The sequence below is a fragment of the Coregonus lavaretus genome, assembly GCF_964263955.1.
Source record: "Coregonus lavaretus genome assembly, chromosome: 3".
NCBI lineage: Eukaryota > Metazoa > Chordata > Actinopteri > Salmoniformes > Salmonidae > Coregonus > Coregonus lavaretus.
Genome location: NC_139990.1, coordinates 59,494,620 through 59,521,295, shown reverse-complemented (window position 1 = coordinate 59,521,295; position 26,676 = coordinate 59,494,620). Strand labels below are relative to the sequence as shown.

General features: G+C 42.7%; 1 protein-coding gene across 1 annotated transcript; it reads left to right on the top strand.

The window, feature by feature from the left end:
* Nucleotides 1-5,260: 5,260 nt before the first annotated feature.
* On the top strand, nt 5,261-21,466 carry LOC311108997 (uncharacterized protein). The gene is made up of 13 exons (XM_084151779.1): nt 5,261-5,355; nt 6,242-6,580; nt 6,835-7,098; nt 11,937-11,972; nt 12,382-12,554; nt 12,794-12,956; nt 13,731-13,792; nt 15,559-15,751; nt 19,499-19,657; nt 19,862-19,935; nt 20,226-20,252; nt 20,849-20,895; nt 21,199-21,466. Exons 1-13 carry the CDS (start codon nt 5,277-5,279, stop codon nt 21,209-21,211), a joined length of 1,629 nt encoding a protein of 542 aa, XP_084007905.1. The 5' UTR covers nt 5,261-5,276; the 3' UTR covers nt 21,212-21,466.
* Nucleotides 21,467-26,676: the final 5,210 nt, after the last annotated feature.

Below are 26,676 nucleotides of genomic sequence, written 5' to 3'. Positions count from 1 at the left end.
CACCCGATGTCACAGGAAGGCCAAAAAGATCATCAAGGACATCAACCACCTGAGCCACTGCCTGTTCACCCCGCTATCATCCAAAAGGCGAGGTCAGTACAGGTGCATCAAAGCTGGGACAGAGAGACTGAAAAACAGCTTCTATCTCAAGGCCATCAGACTGTTAAACAGCCATCACTAGCACATTAGAGACTGCTGCCTATAGACATAGACTATAAATCACTGGCCACTTTAAGAAATGGAACACTAGCCACTTTAATAATGTTTACATATCTTGCATTACTCATCTCATATGTATATACTGTATTCTATACTATTCTACACTATCTTAGTCACTTTAATAATGTTTTCATATCTTGCATTACTCATCTCATATGTATAGACTGTATTCTATACTATTCTACTGTATCTTAGTCCATGCCGCTCTGCCATCGCTCGTCCATATATGTATATATTCTTAATTCATTCCTTACTTAGATTTGTGTGTATTGGGTATATGTTGTGAAATTGTTAGATATTACTTGTTAGATATTACTACACAGTCGAAGCTAGAAGCACAAGCATTTTGCTACACCCGCAATAACATCTGCTAAACACGTGTATGTGACCAATAACATTTGATTTGATTTGATGAAGACCAGACATCATAATCAAATTACCACACTCAGGTGTGATTCTAAAGACCTTGATTAGCTCAATCAGGTGTGTTAAAACAGGGCTGGAACTAAAGCTTGCACACCCAGATCAGCTCTCCAGATTGGGGTTGGTCACCCCTGCACCCATCAATCAAAAAGCAACATTTATTTTCCCTCGTTTTATCTGGGGGACATCATTTTTCAATGACAGCTTTTTTTTCCAGAGAGGAAAGTGTTTCAAATCAGGGCATAAAAATGGGTGTAACTTCATTTAATTTTAGTTATTGTCCACCAAAGCAACATAGCAAAGCCATATTATCCCCCAGCTTTAAGGCTAATCTGTAAGCCCATGTGTTTTACAGGCGTGCAGAAAACATTGATTCAGTATAATTACCTCCTTCTCATCCCATATTTCACTCTTTGCCCCTAACCTCTCATTTCTCATTCTCTCTCCTCTCCTCTCCTCTGCTCTGCTCTCCCCTCTCCTTTTCTCCTCTCCTCTGCTCTGCCCTCCTCTCAGTCAGTCCACAATGGTCACCTCTGAATTCTCCCAATCTCTTTTCACTTTCGATACTCTGAGCCCTTCTCCTAGCCATGTAGGGGCCTAACTCATTTTTCCCCTCTCCCCTCATCCCTCACTCCTCTGGCCAATGTTATGTCTAGATTTGGTCACTCTTCCCTCTCCTCATATTGTCCCTCACTTTCTTTGTCCCGGCCTTGTCCTTTACTCCTCTCTATTATTTTTTCCACTCCACTCATCTCACCCTGTCCTGAGGTTGTCTGTGGGTCTGTGTCTAGGATAATGGAGTTCATAGTTGTCTGATATTAGCTCATTGGCAGCACTCATTAAACTGAGCCAGAGCTTAGAGTGATTATTTATCCATGAGGGAGGAGATCAGGACTACCATGCTCTCTCTAGTCTCTCTCTCAATTCAATTCAAAGGGCTTTATTGGCATGGGAAACATATGTTTACATTGCCAAAGCAAGTGAAATAGATACACAAAAAAGGGAAATAAACAAGGGAAATAAACAATAAAAAATGAACAGTAAACATTACACTCACAAAAGTTTTAAAAGAATATAGACATTTCAAATGTTATATTATTGGCTATGTACAGTGTTGTAACAATGTGCAGATAGTTGAAGTATGAAAGGGAAAATAAATAAACAGATAAATAAAGGTTGTATTTACAATGGTGTTTGTGCTACACTGGTTGTCCTTTTCTTGTGGCAACAGGTCACAAATCTTGCTGCTGTGGTGGCACACTGTGGTATTTCACCTAATAGAGATGGGAGTTTATCAAATTATTTGTCTCTCTCTGTTACTCTCTCTCATCTATCTATCTATCTATCTAAAGTATTCACCCCCTCTTGGCATTTTTCCTATTTTGTTGCCTTACATCCTGGAATTTAAATTGATTTTGGGGGGTTTGTATCATTTGATTTACACAACATGCCTACCACTTTGAAGATGCAAAATATTTTTGGTGTGTGAAACAAACATTAAATAAGACAAAAAAACTTAACTTTAGCATGCATAACTATTCACCCCCCCAAAGTCAATAGTTTGTAGAGCCACCTTTTGCAGCAATTACAGCTGCAAGTCTCTTGGGGTATGTCTCTATAAGCTTGGCACATCTAGCCACTGGTATTTTTGCCCATTCTTCAAGGCAAAACTGCTCCAGCTCCTTCAAGTTGGATGGGTTCTGCTGGTGTACAGCAATCTTTAAGTCATACCACAGATTCTCAATTGGATTGAGGTCTGGGCTTTAACTAGGCCATTCCAAGACATTTAAATGGTTCCCCTTAAAGCTCTGAGTGTTACTTTAGCAGTATGCTTAGGGTCATTGTCCTGCTGGAAGGTGAACCTCTGTCCCAGTCTCAAATCTCTGGAAGACTGAAACAGGTTTCCCTCAAGAATTTCCTTGTATTTAACGCCATCCATCATTCCTTCAATTCTGACCAGTTTCCCAGTCCCTGCCGATGAAAAACATCCCCACAGCATGATGCTGCCACCACCATGCTTCACTGTGGGGATGGTGTTCTCGGGGTGATGAGAGGTGTTGGGTTTGCGCCAGACATTTTCCTTGATGGCCAAAAAGCTCAATTTTAGTCTCATCTGACCAGAGTACCTTCTTCCATATGTTTGGGGAGTCTCTCACATGCCTTTTGGCGAACACCAAACGTGTTTGCTTATTTTTTTCATTAAGCAATGGATTTTTTCTGGCCACTCTTCCGTAAAGCCCAGCTCTGTGGAGTGTACGGCTTAAAGTGGTCCTATGGACAGATACTCCAATCTCAGCTGTGGAGCTTTGCAGCTCCTTCAGGGTTATCTTTGGTCTCTTTGTTTGCGTTTCTGATTAATACCCTCCTTGCCTGGTCCGTGAGTTTTGGTGGGCGGCCCTCTCTTGGCAGGTTTGTTGTGGTGCCATATTCTTTCCATGTTTTAATAATGGATTTAATGGTGCTCTGTGGGATGTTAAAAGTTTCTGATATTTTTTTATAACCCAACCGTGATCTGTACTTCTCCACAACTTTGTCCCTGAGCTGTTTGGAGAGCTCCTTGGTCTTCATGGTGCCCCTTGCTTAGTGGTGTTGCAGACTCTGGGGCCTTTCAGAACAGGTGTATATATACTGAGATCATGTAACAGATCATGTGATACTTAGATTGCACACAGGTGGACTTTATTTAACTAATTATGTGACTTCTGAAGGTAATTGGTTGCACCAGATCTTATTTAGGGGCTTCATAGCAAAGGGGGTGAATACATATGCACACACCACTTTTCCGCTTGTCACGGATTCCGCCGAGGCTGCTCCTCCTCCTTGCTCGGGCAGGCTTCGGCGTTCGTCGTCCCCGGAGTACTAGCTACTGCCGATCGATGTTTCGGTGTTTGTCTTGTGTTGTCTAGTTTGTACACCTGTTACTTAGTTTGTGTTGATTATGTGACATATAAGTTCCCTTGTTTTACGTTTGGCCTTTGTGTGTTATTGTCATTTTGTCCTGTCTGATGTTCGGCATTTCTAGTTCGCCTATTACGCACAGCGCGTGTTACTCCTCCAGTGTTGTGGAGACCTTTTGTTTGGTGCGTGTTTACTGGAATTAAAGTAGTCATCCTGATCCTCTGTGTCCTGCGCCTGACTTCACCGCCGCATACACATCACCCCAGTCTGACACCGCTATTTATTTTGTATAATTTTTTGAAACAAGTAATTTTTTGAAACAAGTTATTTGGACTATTTTGTGTATGTCCATTACATGAAATCCAAATAAAAATCAATTTACATTACAGGTTGTAATGCAACAAAATAGGAAAAACGCCAAGGTGGATGAATACTTTTGCAAGGCACTGTATCTACAGACCCCCTGGTTCGATTCCAGGCTGTATCACAACCGGCCGTGATTGGGAGTCCCATAGGGCGGCGCACAATTGGCCCAGCGTCGTCCGGGTTTGGTCGGTGTAGGCCGTCATTGTAAATAAGAATTTGTTCTTAACTGACTTGCCTAGTTAAATAAAGGTAAAATCTATCTATCTCTCTCACTCTCTCTCTCTCTGGTTTCTCTCACTCACCCTGTCACTACTTCTCTTTCTGTTGCTACCTTCTCTCTCCATTGTCCCCTGTCTCTCTCCCCCTCTCTTTCTCTTTCTCCCACACCCTTCCCCTATTCTCTCACTCCCATGTCTCTCTCTCTCTCTCTTTCTCTCTCTCGCTCTCTCTCCCCGTCAGCCCAGTGGTAATTAAGAGTGTATCTGGTAATGGAGCTCAGAGGAGCTGATAACACCGTTAGCTTAATTAAACCCATTTATGGGATGTAAGACATTTAGCCCAGGGGTTCCACTGCTCCCACTATAACCCAAACCCTTTATCTCTCTAACTTCCTTGTTACCTCTCTGTCTTTCTCCCTCACTTTCATTCTGTCCATCTCTTCCTGTCTCTCTCTCTTTATTGGTATTTTTCCCTTTCTCACTTTCACATATACTGTACGTGTGTACATGTTTGTTCCTTTTGTCATTCTCCAACCCCAGTATTGAGGTCATCGTATGGATTTTATCCCAAGTGAAGTTCTTCTCTCTGTTTAAGAACATACACAGTACAGTGACTAAGCTGCAGCATGAGTTTACATCAGCATGTAGCCCGGTGTGTTATATTGTGTGTGTATGTGTATTGGTGTGAATGTGCGTGTGAGCGTGCGTGCGTGTGTGTGTGTGTTTCTGTGTTGGCCTTTTTCCCTTGTGCCAGTCCTATAAGTGTTTATCAGTCACCAACAGACTACCAGTCAGTGAACACAGTGACACTCTCTTCCTGAACACTATCAAGGTTTTGGACGGGTTATATCCTGTTCAAAGCAAAGGCACAAGTTTGGCCCCAAATTGCACCATATTCCCTATATAGTGCACTACTTTTGACCAGTCCTATGGGCCCTGGTCAAAAGTAGTGCACTAAATAGGGTATAGGATGCCATTTGGAACTCAACCCCATTCCCTGTTAATGACAATTATAGAATACAGAGATATTGCTAGTAAACTGGACATGAGAAGGGTGTTGTTGTTTGTGGTGGTGGTGGGTGCTAGTGGAGAGTGTGTGTGGGTCTGTGTGTGAGTTGACTTTACACCTGCTCGGCTGCCTCTGCTTGGACCATGGAGTTTAGATGTCTCCTCTTTGTTCTTATTTCTTCTTCGGTGGTGCTCATCACTCAATCTGACACGACCACTAAAGGTATGGTGAAATTTTAACCATTGATAGATGACATCGCACAAATTGCCTTCACTTCACACAGTATTTTCCCGCACAAGTGTTATGACTGGTTTACTCAATCGTTTTGAAGCTGAAAACGAATGTGAGATTCTTCTGTTGGTGTTCAGTGGATCTTTTATCAGAAAGTATATGGAAAACATAACATAAAGCATAATCAAGGTAGTATTTTATAAATAAGGTAGTATTTCAGTAGAGATTTAGAAATATTCCTGTCATTTGGAGGTCAAACCAGGGATACACATCTCTAATCCTTCCAGTCTGGCTGGCTCTCAACTCTCCTTGGCGTTTAATTGGTCCATTAATAATAATAATAATAATAATATGCCATTTAGCAGACGCTTTTATCCAAAGCGACTTACAGTCATTCGTGCATACATTTTTGTGTATGGGTTAATGACATTGATTGGGCTTAAAGAGTCCACAACACACTGGGTCTTCCTGATCTAAATCAGTTACTGATTAAAAAGGAAGGATAAAAGCCTGGGTACGTTCCAAATGGCACCCTATTCCCTATATAGTGCACTTCTTTTGACCAGGGCTCTAAGAAATAGGGTGCCATTTGAGAGTCCTCTAGAAGCAGAGCTGTGCGTCTCTGGGTTAAGTCTGAGTGTTGATTGTGGGTCCAGCACTAGTCACCTCTTATCTCCTCAGGTCTAATCTATCAGTGGTGAGGCCAGAGCCTGATCCAACTGCAACCCCTTCTACTAGCACCTTTAGTTTTTACAGAGCACATAGAGCTGGATAGGTGTGAGCAGCCATGGCAGAAGGTCCCCTGTAAGCCCATTGGAAGGTTAGACCTATCACTATTTCACTCACTTGTTTTTGTGTGTGTTTTTGTCGTCATCAGACCCTGACTGGAGTGATGTCGTCGTGACAATGGTTGGCAGGGCAGTCACCTTACCCTGTGTTGATTGGCCTCTCACTGGTTCTGTGAACATTAATTGGAAGATGAAGTCTCCCGGCGTAGACCATTGGAAACTGGTCCTCTCGGCCAATGAGAGGCAGCAGTTCTCGGGCGCAGCCTCAAAGGCTTCCATGCGATTGGTTGACTCACACTTTCAGGAAACTGGGGACTTCTCTCTGCTGTTCATCCCCAAAATGGAGGACAAGGGTCGCTACTCCTGTCTGATTAAACAGCAAGAGAAGAAACTGAGAGAGAAGATCATACTATTAGCCGTCCTCACAGGTATAGAACTGTGGTCCTGTACACAAAACAGGCTACCGCTACAGTATGTTCATATACATGTAATACACAGTTGTGATGGTATTGATAAAAATATTGTTTATAAATAATGTATTTATTTGGCACAATCAGGTCAGACTGTAGTAGCAATAGTCCACATGTTTTCTATCTCTTATATCCTTTCTCTTATTTCCTACCTCCTTTCTCCTATTTCCTACCTCCTTTCTCCTATTTCCTACCTCCTATATCGGTCCCAGTCTCTATGTTTCCTTCAGCCACTCTCCCTCAAAACAGCACACTGCGTCTGATGGCAGAAGTGTCCCCCGCCTCCGCCATTTCCGAGGTAACCTGGCTGTCGCCCGGCGGGACGCCCCTACGATTGTCAAGGAGGTCAGGGGGGGTGGTCGCCAAGCTTCCCCAGATACGCCTCACTGACCAGGGGGTATACATCTGCCAGGTGTACCCGAGGGGTAACAGCAGCACCGCTCTGTTCCCCTTCACTGTGGACGTCCTCGTGGATGGTGAGATATGACGGGAGGGGGAGAGGGGAGGAAAGGGTGTAGTGCCATAATTGGAATCTGGGATGAATCTCAATACTCCAAACAAAGCATTCTATTTACGTCGGCATTGTATTGGCGTTGTTATATACAGTGCATTCGGAAAGTATTCAGACCCCTTGACTTTTTCCACATTTTGTCACGTTACAGCCTTATTCTAAATTGATTAAATCATTTTTTTCCCTCATCAATATACACACAATACCCCATAATGACAAAGTAAAAACAGGTTTAGATTTTTTTGCAAATGTATTAAAAACACAAAACTGAAATATGACATTTACGTAAGTATTCAGACCCTTTAATCAGTATTTTGTTGAAGCACCTTTGGCAGCAATTACAGCCTTGAGTCCTCTTGGGTATGACGCTATAAGCTTGGCACACCTGTATTTGGGGTGTTTCTCCCATTCTTCTCTGCAGATCCTCTCAAGCTCTGTCAGGTTGGATGCACAGCTATTTTCAGGTCTCCCTAGAGATGTTAGATCGGGTTCAAGTCCAGGCTCTGGCTGGGCCACTCAAGGACTGATGAGGATTTTTCAGTAAACTATGAGATAAACAAGGTTAATCACAAACATAACGAACATGGAGTCAGAATTAAACATGGGTACTCTGTTGCTGGGCAAGAACTTAATTGGTTCCTTTCACTGGGTTTGTGTGTGTGTGAAATGGGGATCTGACCTCGGGTCGAATTCCTCGCTCTTACCTAATCCACGGCTGTCCTACCTTATCAGAGACTGAAACCAGACTGTTGCCTTTTGCCTCTCTCCTCAAACAAAGTCCTGAGAGCGGAGCCGGAGTTGAACAGAGTTCAAACAAATCATGAGTAATTACAGCATGACGGGAAGGAAGAGAGGAGTAGTTGGGTTTGGGTATGTTTGAGAGATTGAGTGTGGACCTGCCATGTCCAACAATTAATCTCCAGGTCAAGCCAGGGTGAGCCGGGGTTGAACAGAGTTTAAACTGAACATGATTATCTTTGCATGGCAAGGGCTTGATTGATTGAACTACTATTGTTTCTAAACTGAATAGTAGTCAAATTTAGCCGCTATCATAGACTAAGGAAGTGGGCGGAGCGGTCGTGAGGGGGATACTGAGGATAGTGGTGGGGGAACCCAAGAGGGAGGGGCTTTAAGCTGAGATGTGGGAGATGGACAAGGAGATGCTTTGCAAATCACCTCGGCTTTGTTTATTTGTAATAAAGTCTATCTTAATTGTACAAAAACTCTGAAATACTTTGGTTCTTTGATTAGTATAAGGACGAAATTTGCCATATCAGGACAATGACACTTTTCCTGAAGCCACTCCTGCATTGTCTTGGCTGTATGCTTAGGGTTGTTGCTGCATACAGCCAAGACAATGCAGGAGTGGCTTCAGGAAAAGTGTCATTGTCCTGATATGGCAAATTTCGTCCTTATACTTCACCCCAGTCTGAGGTCCTGAGTGTTCTGGAGCAGGTTTTCATCAAGGATCTCTCTGTACTTTGCTCCATTCGTCTTTTCCTCGATTCTGACTAGTCTCCCAGTCCCTGCCTTTGAAAAACATCCCCATGCTGCCACCACCATGCTTCACCGTAGGGATGGTGCCAGGTTTCCTCAAGACGTGACGCTTGGCATTCTGGCCAAAGAGTTTAATCTTGGTTTCATTAGACCAGAGAATCTTGTTTATCATGGTCTGAGAGTCCTTAAGGTGCCTTTTGGCAAACTCCAAGCAGGCTGTCATGTGCCTTTTACTAAGGAGTGGCTTCCATCTGGCCACTCTACCATAAAGGCCTGATTGGTGGAGTGCTGCAGAGATGGTTGTCCTTCTGGAAGGTTCTCCAATCTCCACAGATGAACTCTGGAGCTCTGTCAGAGTGACCATTGGGTTCTTGGTCACCTCCCTGACCAAGGCCCTTCTCCCCCGATTGCTCAGTTTGGCCGGGCGGCCAGCTCTAGGAAGAGTCTTGGTGGTTCCAAACTTCTTCCATTTAAGAATGATGGATGCCACTGTATTCTTGGAGACCTTCAATGCTGCAGAAATGTTTTGGTACCCTTCCCCAGATCTGTGCCTCGACACAATCCTGTCTTGGAGCTCTACGGACAATTCCTTCGACCTCATGGCTTGGTTTTTGCTCTGAAATGCACTGTCAACTGTGGGACCTTATATAGACAGGTATGTTCATTTCCAAATCAGGTCCAATCAATTGAATTTACCACAGGTGCACTCCAATGATGTTGTAGAAACAAATCAAGGATGATCAATGTAAACCGGATGCACCTAAGCTACATTTCGAGTCTCATAGCAAAGGGTCTGAATAAGAACCCTTCCCTTTTCCACATTTTGTTACGTTACAGCCTTATTCTAAAATGGATTAAATAAATAAAAAATCCTCATCAATCTACACACAATACCCCATAATGACAAAGCGAAAACAGGTTTTTAGAAATGTTTACAAATGTATTAAAATAAAAAAAACAGTAATACCTTATTTAAATACAGTACCAGTCAAAAGTTTGGACACACCTAGTCATTCCAGGGTTTTTCTTTATTTGTACTATTTTCTACATTATATAATAATAGTGAAGACATCAAAACTATGAAATAACACATATGGAATCATGTAGTAACCAGAAAAGTGTTAAACAAATCAAAATATATGTTATATTTGAGATTCTTCAAAGTAGCCACCCTTTGCCTTGATGACAGCTTTGCACACTCTTGGCGTTCTCGCAACCAGCTTCATGAGGTAGTCACCTGGAATGCATTTCAATTAACAGGTGTGCCTTGTTAAAAGTTAATTTGTGGAATTTCTTTCCTTCTTAATGCTTCTTAAATCAGTTGTGTTGTGACAAGGGTGGGGTGGTATACAGAAGATAGCTATATTTGGTAAAAGACCAAGTCCATATTATGGCAAGAACAGCTCAAATAAGCAAAGAGAAATATAATATAATATAATATAATATATAATAATATAATATAATATTTAGCAGACGCTTTTATCCAAAGCGACTTACAGTCATGCGTGCATACATTTTTTTTTTTTGTGTATGGGTGGTCCCGGGGATCGAACCCACTACCTTAGCGTTACAAGCGCCGTGCTCTACCAGCTGAGCTACAGAGGACCACAGAAATGACAGTCCATCAATACTTTAAGACATGAAGGTCAGTCAATCCGGAAAATTTCAAGAACTTTGAAAGTTTCTTCAAGTGCAGTCACAAAAACCATAAAGCGCTGTGATGAAACTGGCTCTCATGAGGACCACCACAGGAAAGGAAGACCCAGAGTTACCTCTGCTGCAGAGGATAATTTCATTAAAGTTACCAGCCTCAGAAATTGCAGCCCAAATAAATGTTTCACAGAGTTCAAGTAACAGACACATCTCAACATCAGCTGTTCAGAGCAGACTACGGGAATCAGGCCTTCATGGTTGAATTGCTACAAAGAAACCACTACTAAAGCGTCTGCTAAATGGCATATTGTTATTATTATTATTATTATTATAAAGGACACCAATAAGAAGAAGAGACTTGCTTGGGCCAAGAAACACGAGCAATGGACATTAGACTGGTGGAAATCTTTCCTTTGGTCTGATGAGTCCAAATGTGAGATTTTTGGTTCCAACCGCTGTGTCTTTGTGAGACGCAGAGTAGGTGAACAGATGATCTCCGCATGTGTGGTTCCCACCATGAAGCATGGAGGAGGAGGTGTGATGGTGTGGGGGTGCTTTGCTGGTGACACTGTCGGTGAGTTATTTAGAATTCAAGGCACACTTAACCACTATGGCTACCACAGCATTCTGCAGCGATACGCCATCCCATCTGGTTTGCCCTTAGTGGGACTATCATTTGTTTTTCAACAGGACAATGACCCAACACAGCTCAAGGCTGTGTAAGGGCTATTTGACCAAGAAGGAGAGTGATGGAGTGCTGCATCAGATGATGCTTCTGATAGTGGTGTCAGCATTCTGTGAGGACAGACGCTGGGAGACGAGAAGCAGGTACAGGGAGTGAATATTTAATATAAACAGACATGAAACAAAACACGGACAGCGTCTGGACAGGGGAAACATAACGACATTAATGCTGACACCAGAATGAAACTGAGGAAGTGACAGATATAGGGGAGGCAATCAATGACGTGATGGAGTCCAGGTGAGTCCGATGAAGTACTAGTGCGCGTAACGATGGTGACAGGTGTGCGTAATGATGAGCAGCCTGGCGCCCTTGAGCGCCAGGGAGGTGGAGCGGGAGCAGGCGTGACAAAGGCAAAGGGTGGCTACTTTGAAGAATATAAAATATATTTTGATTTGTTTAACACTTTTTTGGTTACTACTTGATTCCATATGTGTTATTTCATAGTTTTGATGTCTTCACTATTATTTTACAATGTAGAAAATAGTACAAATAAAGAAAAACCCTTGAATGAGTAGGTGTGTCCAAACTTTTGACTGGTACAGTATGTAAATAAGGTATTACTGTTTTTTATTTTTAATACATTTGCAAACATTTCTAAAAACCTGTTTTCGCTTTGTCATTATGGGGTATGTTGTGTAGATTGATGAGGACATTATTTTTATTTAATCCATTTTAGAATAAGGCTGTAACGTAACAAAATGTGGAAAAGAGAAGGGGTGTGAATAATTTCAGAATGCACTGTAATTGACAATTATTTATATGTGCTCCCACTATAACCACTGCTTCCACGCTAACCCAAATGCTTTATGTCTCTCCCTTTATCTCTCTCAATCCCTTGTTCCCTCTCTGTCGTTCTCCCTCGCTCTCCCTCCCTCTCCCTCGCTTTCTCTCTCTCTCTCTCTCTCTAGGTATGAATGTGGCCTCGTTCACCAATATAAGCCATAGTGAGTGACATCACAGTGTACAGTATACTCTAGTCTAGCTAAAGCACAGAGCCAGCAGCCTCTGGATCAAGCAGCACAATGCAAACTAACCTTACTGAGGGACCAGCTCTCTCTCAGAAACATAACAACATAATCCCTAATGTCGCTGTGCACCTCTCTCTCTCTCTATCTCTCTCTCTTTCTTTTCTTCTGTCTGTTCTGTTCCTCTCTCCACGGCCACCTCTCCACGGTCACTCATCCTACTCTCTATATCTCTCAAACCATCCCCCCACCACTCTCTCTCTCTTCTTATCTCTCATGTTCTCTCTCTTACTTACGCACCTCTCATTCTCTTTCGCTCCCCCATTCCCCGCTTTCTCTCTTTCTCTCTCTCTCTCCCTCCCCCTCCCTCTCCTCTCCACCTCCCTAGGTCCTCAGATCTCTATGGCCAGTCTCACCCAGACCCCTCTCACCCTTGCCTGCCCTCCGATGCGGGGAGACTATGTCCTGCTCTACTGGCAGCCCCCAGACAGCAGAAAGCCCAACGCCACAACCCTGGTCTACGGGTACGACCGCTGGAGGGACCGCACAGAGCAAAGCAAGGTACAACCAGAAGAGGATGTGTGTGTGTGTGTGTGTGTGTGTGTTCATGCTTGCGTGCGTGTGAACTGGGTTCCTCTACAGGTTTCTTATTTCGAAGGGGTTTTCCTGGACACTGTGCTTCTGTTTCTGCCTGCTCCAAGGGGTCCAGGCCGGGTTACTGTAAAAACACTGTATGACAACTGCTGATGTAAAAAGAGCCTTCATAAATGAATGTGTTTGAATGAATTTGATTGATCTAGACTCATGCCCACCTGAGCCTGGATGGGCCATTGTCTACCCCAAAAGAGGGTTTCTTCTCCTTCCTGCTGAGCCCAGGGCTGAACGACGGAGGCCTGTACATGTGTGAGGTGTTCCTCAATGACAACGTGTTCAGCCAGAGGACCCTGCTTAGCATTCTCCAAGGTACTGAGGGGAAGAGGGAGGAGAGAGGGATGAAAGAGGGAGGAGAGAGGGAGGAGAGAGAGATGAGTGAAGAGAGAAGAGTGATGTATTTATGTCTGCTATAGAGATATCAGTATTAATAAAAACAAAGACTAAAAATACTATCCAACTCCCACACACACACACACATACGCACACACCCGTCTGTCCATTTTCGCAGCCTTGGAAGGATTTAATAATCAGTGTCCCTCTGGGAGCCATCTCAGCTGCCCAGACATGACCAAGCGATCTGTCACTGTCACCCTGCTCCACACCCCTGCGGACCAATGTATTTTTAACCTGCCTCATTATGGGTGTAATTATGTATGATTATACCTGCCACACTCCCGCCAGGGCTGTGGGAGGCACACATTAAACACTGTAATCACGGACAGAGACGTGTGTGTGTGTCTGTAGGGCTTGATTACACCCAGATTGATCCTCATTGGGGTTTGATGAGACATGGGGCATCAGTCACCCTTAGGCGGCACATTAGAAGCAATTCTGTGTAATGAATATATATTATTTTGACCCCTCTCTAATTCACTTATTGTTTTTTTTCTTTCCACCCCCCCTTTAACTCACCTTCTATCTCTCCTTGCCCCCCTTCTCTATTTGTCCCCTGACTTCCCCTTTTATTGGTACTTCCTTCACTCTCTCCTTATCCCTACCCCACATTGTCTTTCTCTTTCTAACTCCCTTGCCCTCCACTCTCTCTCCTCTCCTTCCCCCTTTCTCCCCATCCGTCCATCCCAGTGAAAGCCAGACATTCTCCATCAGTCCTGGTTCTGACGTGTCAGTATACAGAGCGCTCCCAGGTAGGTAACCATCCCCTGACTGGCAACATTCATCCCTCATCTCTTCACTGTGATAGTTAGCTGATGTGTGGTGAGCTTTCAGGCACAAAATGGCTCCTTGAGCACCTGGGCTGAGTTCATTAGGCACAAAACGGAAAACTGACTGAAACAGGGAACGACTACCTGGACTTGTCCAATTAGAAACACACATTTTAGTATTCTGTTGTAAGTTTTCTATTGTATAGTGCCCTAATGAACACGGCCCTGGTGTATAAAGAACATGCTGTACAGTCGTGGTCAAAAGTTTTGAGAATTACACAAGTATTGGTCTTCACAAAGTTCGCTGCTTCAGTGTTATGAGATATTTTAGTCAGATGTTACTATGGTATACTGAAGTATAATTACAAACATTCCATAAGTGTCAAAGGCTTTTATTGACAATTACATTAAGTTTATGCAAAGAGTCAATATTTGCAGTGTTGACCCTTCTTTTTCAAGACCTCTGCAATTCCCTGGCATGCTGTCAATTAACTTCTGGGCCACATCCTGACTAATGGCAGCCCATTCTTGCATAATCAATGCTTGGAGTTTGTCAGAATTTGTGGGTTTTTGTTTGTCCACCTGCCTCTTGAGGATCGACCACAAGTTCTCAATGGGATTAAGGTCTGGGGAGTTTCCTGGCCATGGACCCAAAATGTTGATGTTTTGTTCCCCGAGCCACTTAGTTATCACTTTTGCCTTATGGCAAGGTGCTCCATCAGGCTGGAAAAGGCATTGGTCGTCACCAAACTGTTCTTGGATGGTTGGGAGAAGTTGTTCTCGGAGGATGTGTTGGTACCATTCTTTATTCATGACTGTGTTCATAGGCAAAAATGTGAGTGAGCCCACTCCCTTGGCTGAGAAGCAACCCCACACATGAATGGTTTCAGGATGTTTACTGTTTGCATGACACAGGACTGATGCTAGCGCTCACCTTGTCTTCTCCGGACTAGGTGTTTTCCGGATGCCCCAAACAATCGGAAAGGGGATTCATCAGAGAAAATGACTTTACCCCAGTCCTCAGCAGTCCAATCCCTGTACCTTTTGCAGAATATCAGTCTGTCCCTGATGTTTTTCCTGGAGAGAAGTGGCTTCTTTGCTGCCCTTCTTGACACCAGGCCATCCTCCAAAAGTCTTCGCCTCACTGTGCATGCTGATGCACTCACACCTGCCTGCTGCCATTCCTGAGCAAGCTCTGCACTGGTGGTGCCCCGATCCCGCAGCTGAATCAACTTTAGGAGACGGTCCTGGCGCTTGCTGGGCTTTCTTGGGAGCCCTGACGCCTTCTTCACAACAATTGAACCTCTCTCCTTGAAGTTCTTGATGATCCGATAAATGGTTGATTTAGGTGCAATCTTACTAGCAGCAATATCATTGCCTGAAGCAATGATGACGGCACGTGTTTCCTTGCAGGTAACCATGGTTAACAGAGGAAGAACAATAATTTCAAGCACCACCCTCCTTTTAAAGCTTCCAGTCTGTTATTCTAACTCAATCAGCATGACAGAGTGATCTCCAGCCTTGTCCTCGTCAACACTCTCACCTGTGTTAACGAGAGAATCATGGCAAAGAGGGACTTTGCAATTAATTGCAATTCATCTGATCACTCTTCATGACGTTCTGGAGTATATGCAAATTGCCATTGTCAAAACTGAGGCAGCAGACTTTGTGAAAATTAGTATTTGTGTCATTCTCAAAACTTTTCACCACGACTGTATAAACACAATCCACCATCCTCCATCCACCAGGTGAAGCGGGTGGTGTGGAGCCACCAGAACCAGAGTCGCACGCTGAAGTGGAGCTCCTCTGGCCCGGGTCGCCTCAGCACCGAGGTCCCCCTGTCCCCCACCCAGGACACGGCTGGGAACTACACCTGCACCATGCAGCTGAGGAACGGACAGGCGGTCAAGGCTGTTTACACCGTCATACTGCCCCCTAAAGGTGGGGAGAACCAAACTGTCCAACTCCCAAAACAAACATGGATAGTCGAGGTAGACTAGAGATTGGGTCTTTAGATCTAAGATCAGCTTACCCTCTCCTAATGATAACCATAATCAGTAGTGCTAAAAATGCTAAACTGTTCTCAGGTCAGTGTCAACTAACTGTACCTAGCAGGACCAACATGTTTGTCCAAATAAGTTCCTTTACAATGCTTCCTTTCCTTCTTGCTATCATCTTATCCTTTATTCCTCGCACCCACCCAGTCAGTTCCAGCTGGGGACTGGGCCGGTGTGTTAGAAATGCCAGGGCCGATTTCTGGTCCCAGTCCGCCCCTGGTCAGTTCCCATCAGTGATTCTCATCAGTGATTAACAGAGAAGTTGTAAAACCAGGAAGTTATGTAACTCATCTGTTTGTATGGTTCCATTTGAGACCTTTAAATATACTTTGCTCTTTAACACCCTTATAGCCAACACCACTATAATCATTATGACCAAATAGGGACTCATCCATGTTCACTGAACATGAACATCCTCTATCAGTGGTCCCCAACAGCACACATTTTTGTTGTAGCCCCGGACAAACATAGCTGATTCAACTCTTTGAGGGCCTTATGATTAAGTTGCCAAGTTGAATCAGGTGTGCTTGTCTGGGGCTACAATAAAAATGTGTACTGTTGGGGGTACTAGAGGACCGGAGTTGGGAACCACTGCTCTAGATCAGTGGTTCCCAACCTTTTTTGGTTACTGTACCACCAACTGAATTCTGCTTTGGCCAGAGTACCCTTGAAGTACCCCCTCATGTGCATTGTACCAGCCTTCTCAAGTACCCCCTGTGGATAGGCCAGGTACCCCCAGGGGTCCTAGTACCCCTGGTTGGGAACCACTGCTCTAGATAATAATCCCTTCCCAATAGAGAGAAGTGAACAGCAGGTAAGCTCAGCTGCTAATCCATTAGCTATGTAAACACACCTGCCTGTGTTTATCTATCTCTCCTCTCCTCTCCCGTGGCTCCTGTCCTGCAGTGCTGGATGTGTGCCCACTCCAACCTCATCTCGTTATCTCCAGAGACCTGTTGTGAGCTAAGCAATCAGCCCAGAAATGGAATAGGCAGGATGCATTCTAAATTCCAATTCTAAATTCCACATAAACTTTAAATGTTCCACAATATGGTAGTGAGAATAACAAGAATTGTACACATATAGAAGACAGAGAAAGGCACTGAATTCTGCGTGCCAAGTATTGACTGAAGAAAACTTCCACATGACACCCAATATGTCCCATGTCTGATCCATCCACACACCCCAGAACATTGCTTTGAATGGGAGTTAAATTGTCTGTTTCATTCCATTCTATCCTATTCTACATCCTTAACCCATTGTTCTGTTGCTTATCACAGCCAGACAGGTTGACCTGAAGTTGCACTACAACCACTATAAAACGCTTCACAGAGCACTGACCTTGTAGTCCTGCCTGCCTTCCTGCCTGTGTGCCTGCCTGCCTGAGTTTATTCACATTCATTGTATCTGAGGAAGCACACAAAGCAACAGAAGGATCTGACAGTTGAATGAATCTCGTTATGAAGATGAGCTCCCTACCAATACCCCCATACATCACTGATACCGAGGAGCCATGATGATGACACACAACAAAGCAATGCTTTAACAAGAGTAATGGATATGCAAAGGAAAGTAGGGAGGGAGGGAGGAAGGGAGGAAGTTGGGAGAAGAGTGAAAGGGGAAGGAGAGAGAGAGAGCAAGATGGGAGGAAAGAATAGTGGAACAGAAGGGAGCAAAGGTTTATTATAGTATAAATACTGTAGTATTACTATAGTTCAAAAACCATAGTATATACTAAATTAATTACTGTATTGTTTTTGCAGACATTACTGTAGTATTTACTAAGTGTTTTAGTTTTATTATCTTTGACATAGAACTGGTGGGCTTTCTCCTTGAGGAAACCTACTGGACAAATACTAAAAGAGAAAATGTTCCATAACCTTTAGGACTGTAATCTGAATGGATAGTTCATCGCTTCTGCTCTTTTCTATAACCTGTAGGGAACACAATATATAGTCTATACTTGGCATGTAGGTTTCTCACTCATGGGTGGCACAAATTGGGATATGGGGGATGGGAATGGATGGGGTATATGCAAAAGGTATACTGTAGTATTACTATAGTTTTAAAAAACTGTGGTGTTTTTGTGGACACTAGTGTTTTGCGGACATTACTGTAGTATTTACTACAGAGTTTTTTTGCGGATAAAACTGTAGTATTCTAAACAGTATACTACTAAATTATATAGTAAGTACTACACATGATCGAGTGATACTACAGTGTGTAGTATATTATTTTACAGTATTCTACAGTATACTACAATATTATAATGTAAGAACTACACGATCGAGGGATACTACAGTGTGTAGAATAGTATTCTATAGTATACTACACATTTCTATAGTAAGTACTACACATAATCAAGGGATACTACAGTGTGGAGTATAGTATTCTACAGTATACTACAATATTCTATAGTAAGAAGTACACGGTCGAGGGATACTACAGTGTTGAGTATAGTATTCTACAGTGTCCTACAGTTTACTACAGAATTCTATAGTAAGGACTATAGTATTCTATAGTAAACTGTAGTATTTTGTCATGTGGGGAAGTGTGTAGGGAAAGGAAATGAGAGGAGAGCAGAGAGGAAGGAAGGAAGGAAGGAAGGAAGGAAGAGAAGGAAGGAAGGGAAGGAAGGAAGGGAAGGTGCACCCAGGCCATTGAGGAGTGATGGTATTTACGCCTCGCATCGCTGCACCCAATTACCATAATTCATGCAGTGTTAAAGAAGCTGGCATTGAAAACAGAGCAGGTCAACCTGGCCCGGGTGTGCAAAGCTGTCATCAAGGCAAAGCGTTGCTACTTTGAACAATCTCAAATATATATATATATTTTTTTTTTTATGGTTACTACATGATTCCATATGTGTTATTTCATAGTTTTGATGTCTTCACTATTATTCTACAATGTATAAAATAGTAAAAATAGAGATAAACTTTTGAGTGGAACTGTAAGTAACAGTAAAATTGTATTATGGTCACATCGCTGGTATACAAATTAAGAGATATATAAATGAAGATATACACTGGTGACATCAAAGTCTCTCTTATATTGTGGATGCTTGTGAGCAGGTAGTTGTCACTGTGGTAACTGACACCTCCCACACATCTCCCATGTCTCCCTGTTGCTGTGTTTGCATGAATGATGTCACCTCACCTCACCATGCAAACACACCAGACTACTGTATTCATGTCGCGTGTGGCACTTTGTCTGTCTACAAATGGCTAATTTGAATACCATGAGCTAATCACATGGTTATGTAATGTAATATTTATGTGTCTCCCCTCCCAACCTTCTCTTTCATTGTTCTGTTTCATCCAGAGTACTGTATGGAGTGTGACACAGGATTTATACTGAGTGTCTTGCCATGATAAGAAGTTAGACTTCCAGCAATTAGCTGCAGAGATCTTGGATGAATTTCAACATACCCACAGTGACTCCCCCTCCCATCTTGTCTCTCTCTATTTAGATAGGACCTCTCTGGAGCTAAATCAGGGAGCAGGCCTGCCCCCTGCTGGGAATGAGACCACACTGCTCACTAATAATTGATCTACAAGTGTTCAATTCATACAGCACTCATTAACTTATTCTCTTTTTCTCTTTCTCACTTCTTTCTCTCCTCTTCTCGCAGAGAACACAGCGAGCACTGCTTCTATCTCTCCTCCTCACCCAGAGAACAACAGTGCCTCCCTCCTTCCCTCCTTCCTCTCTGCTTTATTACTCCTGGTGCCCCTGGTTGCCGCGGTTGCCGGAGTGTTGCTATGGAGACAGAAAGACATTTCTCGCCGCGGTGAGTCTTCCAGCGTTTTCTTTTTTGACATCCCTACCTCCTTCGTGTTCTCTCCATTTCTGGACCTGTCAACTCCAGTGAGTGATCTGGGGCATGACATACAGTACTATCAGGTCGATGCAATGAATCTGGCAGTCTGCCTCTCACTGTGTGTGTGTGTGTGTGTGTGTGTGTGTGTGTGTGTGTGTGTCTGTTTCTCCACAGGTATTGAACAGTCTCTCTCCCACTACTCTGGGGAAGTGGAGAATATCTATGAGAATCCTGAGGATGTCAGACAGGTGATGGATTCATGCCTTCTCTGTGATGGATCTCTGTTCTCTTCTCACTCTCTCTCTCCTCCTGTTTCCCCACCATTTAATTTCCTGTCTCTGGCCCTCTGTTTCTGTCTCTCTCTTCTTCTCTCTTTGTTTTCCCGCTTCTTCTTCTTTACCCCTCATCAAACTCCCTGCCTCTCCCTTTCTCTATATTTCACTACCCACCCTGTCTATCCCCCCCTCTCTTTCTCCCTCTCTTTCTCTCACACTCTGTGTGGTTATTAAACACTATTTTCTCTCCTGTCTCCCTATAGACTTCTCCCCAGGGTTCAGTGTACATGGTGAGTTATTGTGTTCTGTTCTCAGGATCGCAGACACAGAGGTGTTCCCCTGAGTTTGTGTGTGCGTGGGGAGGGGAGGTTGTAGTGCCCTCCCTTGCTAGTCTTTCCGTGTGTGTGTGTGTGTGTGTGTGTGTGTGTGTGTGTGTGTGTGTGTGTGTGTGTGTGTGTGTGTGTGTGTGTGTGTGTGTGTGTGTGTGTGTGTGCGTGCGTGCGTGCGTGCGTGCGTGCGTGCGTGCGTGTGTGCGTGTGCGTGTGTGCGTGTGTGTGTCTCCCTCTGCTGTCAGCAGATATGTCTTCCCACACCCCCCTCCCCTCCCATCAGTCCTGTGGTTCAGATAAACCCATCAGTTCTTAACTGTCAGCCTTACATTAGTGATATTAACAAATCAATTGCATCACACCCAGAAGGACGCCTTTAAATGTGCTCTCCCTTCCTCCCCCTCACTCCCTTCTCCTTCTCCCCCCTCTCTCCTCCTCTCTCTCATTCTACTCCTCTGTCTGTCTTTCTCTCCTTCTCCTCCCCTCCTCTCTCTCGCTGTATTATGCCCTTCTCCCTTCTCTTTCCCTTCTCTCTCTCTCTCTCCTCTTCTTTTCAGGACCTGAAGCCCAGAGGGGAGGATGATGTCTATAAGGAATTGGAGGGGTAAGAATTAAAGAGCCCTGGGTCATGCGTGGTGTGTTTGTGTGTGTGTACGGTTCTGTCACAATTTCCCATCTGCCGTTCACAGGCCCTCTCACCCCCACCAATCATGTTGCTCTGAACATCACTATGACACTGTCAACCTGCCGCTGCATGTCGGTAACATAATTTCACACAATGCACTGACAGTGAAGTGTGTGTGTGGTTTTGGGTGCGACGTGCAGCACGTCATGCATTGGTGCATACGTTTGTGTGTGTGTGTACCTGTGTGTGTCTGTGTGGTTTAAGAGTGTGTTCTCCTTTTAGATACGAATCTTGAAGCCTTTGGAGACCTCCACATCACAGGATTTATCAGCAACAGCTTGAAGCAAGATTATCTCACCTCTGTTCAGTATATGGACATCTATACTGCCTTCAAAAAGTATTCACACCCCTTGACTTTTTCCACATTTTGTTGTGTTACAGCCTGAATTTAAAATGGATTACATTGAGATTTTATATCACTGGCCAACACACAATACCCAATAATGTGAAATGGGGAATTATGTTTTTTGACATTTTTACTAATGAATAAAAAATGAAAAGCTGAAATGTCTTGAGGCAATAAGTATTCAACCCCTTTGTTATGGCAAGCCTAAATAAGTTCAGGAGTAAAAATGTGCTTAACAAGTCACATAATAAGTTGCATGGACTCACTCTGTGTGCAATAATAGTGTTTAACATGATTTTTGAATGACTACCCAATCTCTGTACCCCACACATACAATTACTACATCTGTAAGGTCCCTCAGTCGAGCAGTGAATTTCAAACACAGATTCAACCACAAAGACCAGGGAGGTTTTCCTATGCCTCGCAAAGAAGGGCACCTATTGGTAGATGGGTAAGAATTTTAAAAAGCAGACATTGAATATCTGTTAGAGGATGGTGAAGTTATTACACTTTGGATGGTGTATCAATACACCCAGTCATTACAAAGATACAGGCGTCCTTCCTAACTCAGTTGCCAGAGAGGAAGGAAACCACTCAGGGTTTTCACCATGAGGCCAATGGTGACTTTAAAACAGGTACAGAGTTTAATGGCTGTGATAGGAGAAAACTGAGGATGAATCAACACCATTGTAGTTATACCACAATACTAACCTAAATGACAGAGTGAAAAGAAGGAAGCCTGTGCAGAATAAAAATATTCCAAAACATGCGTCTTGTTTGCAATAAGGCACTAAAATAAAACTGGAAAAAATGCGGCACAGAAAGTAACTATGTCCTGAATACAAAGCGTTATGTTTGGTGCAAATCCAACACAACACATCACTGAGTACCACTCTTCATGGTGGTGGCTGCATCATGTTATGAGTATGCTTGTCATCGGCAAGGACTAGGGAGTTTTTTTAGATAAAAATAAATGGAATAGAGCTAAGCACAGGCAAAATCCTAGAGGAAAACCTGGTTCAGTCTGCTTTCCAACATACACTGGGAGACATTCACCTTTCAGCAGGACAATAACCTAAAACACTAGGCCAAATACACACTGGAGTTGTTTACCAAGATGACATTGAATGTTTCTGAGTGAACTAGTTACAGTTTTGACTTAAATCGGCTTGAAAATCTATGGCAAGACCTGAAAATAGCTGTCTATTTTAAATATCCTACAATCTCTTAAGAGAATTGCCCAGAAACACTCATAGCTGTAATCGCTGCCAAAGGTGATTCTAATGTGTGAATACTTATGTAAATGAGATATGTCAGTATTTCATTTACAATACATTTGCTAAAATTTGTCATTATGGGTTATTGTGTGTAGATGGGTGAGAAAAAAAACATATTTAATTAATTTTGAAATCAGGCTGTAACAACAAAATGTGGAATAAGTCAAGGGTATGAGGTTTATGGTGATATTGATCAATGGCCATAGGGATAGATCTGGGCTGGGGAAAATATAACCCTGTTTTTCATATTGTGTTGCCAATTTTCTTCTCTGTAAAAAAAAATCAATGAACATCACCAAATAAACGGGTCAAAGGAATCTTAATTGTCTGTAATCAAACCAAATGTTATTGTCACAATTGTGTCATTGCAGCATTTATTACTACAGTAAAATGACTAATTATTCCTCCTAAAACTCATGCACGGGAACTGACAAGTTCTTCAGAGAAAGGGTTGAGATGGCAGAGGCAGAAGTGTTTTTTTTTTTTTTTCTGGGGGTAGATCAGCTTAATATTGCAGATAGATTGTAACTTCTATCAATGTAATTGTCTGCATCACTTCCAATCCCCCATGTTTTTTATATATATATATATATATACTCCCCTTTATTACTTTTCAACCCCGCCATCCTTTCCCTACTTGGGGTAAATTAGTGAACAACAATGCCCAGGCCTCTACTTCCAGCCTATACTTACTATCTACACCTTATGGACACAGTCAATTTTACAATAATTATATTTTATTTGTTTTTTTTGCTCCTGAACTACTTCTACTCTCAACCTCTCCGATCATTTTCATGATGTCCATCCGGTTTGCTTCTATATGCCATATCTTTCTAACAGTGCTCTTTCCCAAAAGCTCCCAACATACAACCTATATACTTATTATGGACACAGTATGCTTACATTATTAGTTATCTTGTTGTTATTAGTCCCATCCTTCAACTCCATTCAATACCTCCCATCTATCTCTTAACACCATCCATATAGGATTTCTATTTGCCATATATATTTCAACCATACTGTGATGTTTTACAAAAGTTCTGAACCTTTCTATTCTCATTGCTTCTACAGATTGTGAATTAAAAATAAACATTTTTGCTAAAAGTATTATTATATTATTGATCGATTGACTATGACTTTTCAGATCACCCAGTAATGCTATCTGCAAGGTTAGCTCCAGGTAAATATTGCAATCCTTTAGCCATTCCTGGACCTGTGTCCAAAAACAAGCTACAAATGGACAGAACCAAAACAAATGATCTAATGATTCTGTCTCTTCACAGCAAATCTGCAGAGGTATCCCCCATATAAATAACATTATATTGGTAGCAAGAATTTTATATAATAATTTAAATTGAAAGATTCAAATTTTTGAATCCGGTGTCGTTTTGCGTGTCAGTTCATAAACACTATGCCATGGGATCCGTACGTCAAAAATCTCTTCCCAACTATTTTGCAATCTATATGGGACGGCTGTCAATCCTTTGGTCCTTAAGTGAAACTGATATACTTTTTTATTTATCACAGTTTTCCTTAACCAATTATGTTCTTTAATGCAAGTAAGTTCCTTACTTTCTCCCCCTTCCACTTTCCTCTTCCACTTTTGCGGTAAGGCTGCAATTATTTGGTTGTAATTTTGGGTGAGCAGACATTTCCATATGTTTTTGTTAGCTGCATGTGCGACATAACTCCACCAGTCCTACCGATGATATCATTTACGAAGATTATATATTTTTCAACCAAACAAGGAACAAGATCCCACAACCCACTAGTGCCAATAGGCTGCCTAAGTATGATCCTCAATCAGAGACAACGAGCTACAGCTGCCTCTGATTGGGAACCACACCGGCCAACATAGATCTACACATAATAGATCGAAACATAGAAAACACACAACAAAGAATATACACACCCTGACTCAACATTTAAGCGTCCCCTGAGTCAGGGCGTGACAATGGCTTGTTTTAGAAATAGTGATATTTGGGAGATTATTTCCTTTTCAAATAACTGAAAATGAGTTGTTGTAATCTGAATAAAGGGAAAAAGGCCTTTCTTGAACATTGGGTGAGACAATCTTACTAATTTGCTTGAGAACCAGTGGCGCAGTGGTCTAAGGCACTGCATCGCAGTGCTAACTGTGCTACTAGAGATCCTGGTCGCAGCCGGCCGCGACCGGGAGACTCATGGGCGTCGCACAATTGGCCCAGCGTCGTCCAGGGTAGGGGAGGGAATGGCCGGCAGGGATGTAGAGCAGTTGATAGAGCATGGCGTTTGCAACGCCAGGGTTGCGGGTTCGATTCCCATGGGGGGCCAGTATAAAAAATAAAATAAAAAGGTATTCACTAACTGTAAGTCGCTCTGGATAAGAGCGTCTGCTAAATGACGTAAATGTAAATGTAAAATGTAAATGGATTTAAGTATAACTTTTGTATGACTGAAGCTTTTAGTGATAGGTCTAATGCTTTAATATTTAATAATTTCTGTCCTCCGAATTCATATTCATTATATAAATAGGCCCTTTTAATTTTGTCTGGCTTGCCGTTCCAAATAAAATTGAATATTTTTTTCTCATATAATTAAAAAAAAAAATTGCTAGGCGTAGGCAAGACCATAAGCAAATAGGTAAACTGGGATAATACTAAAGAGTTAATCAGGGTGATTTTTCCACAAATTGACAGGTATTTTCATTTCCATTGTCTGTAATCAAACCAAATGTTATTGTCACAATTGTGTCATTGCAGCATTTATTACTACAGTAAAATGACTAATTATTCCTCCTAAAACTCATGCACGGGAACTGACAAGTTCTTCAGAGAAAGGGTTTTGATGGCAGAGGCAGAAGTGTTGTTTGAAGTTGAAAGCGCGCCGAGTACATTAGTGAGAAAGATGAGTGGACAACCGTGAAGTCCAAGAATGGAACAAAAAACGCTAAAATGTTGTGGGAAATGAGTCTGATGAGTCGTTGCTTGTTGGAGTACGTTTTTTGGTATGTTCATTTGGAACCCCTTTTGAAGTCACGAGGATGGTGAAGAAGGCGTTGGGAAAACTGGATGCAGTCAAAGTAACCAGGAGTGGAATGGTGTTAAGCACTTTGTGACATCTGCTGATGTACAAAGGGCTTTATAAATACATTTGATTTGATTTGATATCGTGTGTATCTAAAGAGCAAAAGGAGCGTGCATTGTGGCATGAAGTGGACAACTTTGGTTTTTGGAGCAGGGCAACGGTAAAAGGTGTTATCTGGCGTCCCATTGGACATTGAAAATCAACATCTTAGGCTAAAGATTCCAGGAGTAGTTCATGCACGTCGCTTGACCCGTATGGAGGATGGGAAAAAATTTGCTAAGTGTATCTGTATTATTGATGTTTGATGAAGAGTTTCTACCACCCTATGTAAAGCTGGGATATATAAGATATACAGTACCTGTCAAACGTTTGGACACACCTACTCATTCAAGGGGTTTTCTTTATTTGTACTATTTTCTATATTGTAGAATAATAGAGAAGACATCAAAACTATGAAATAACACATATGGAATCATGTAGTAAGCAAAAAACTGTTAAACAACTCAAAACATATTTTATATTTGAGATTCTTCAAGTAGCCACCCTTTGCCTTGATGACAGCTTTGCACATTCTTGGCATTCTCTCAACCAGCTTCACCTGGAATTATTTTCGTTGGCTGCTTTTCCTTCACTCTGGGGTCCGACTCATCCCAAACCATCTCAATTGGGTGGAGGTCATGGGATTGTGGAGGCCAGGTCATCTAATGCAGCACTCCATCACTCTCCTTCTTGGTCAAATAGCCCTTACACAGCCTGGAGGTGTGTTGGGTCATTGTCCTGTTGAAAACCAAATGATAGTCCCACTAAGCCCAAACCAGATGGAATTTTTTAGTGATCCAATTGACATTTTAGTCATTTAGCAGACGCTCTTATCCAGAGTGACTTACAATTAGTGAGTGCATACATTTTTCATACTGGCCCCCCGTGGGAATCGAACCCACAACCCTTGCATTGCAAGCGCCATGCTCTACCAACTGAGCTACAGGAGGGCCATCACTGCAGATGGCGTAT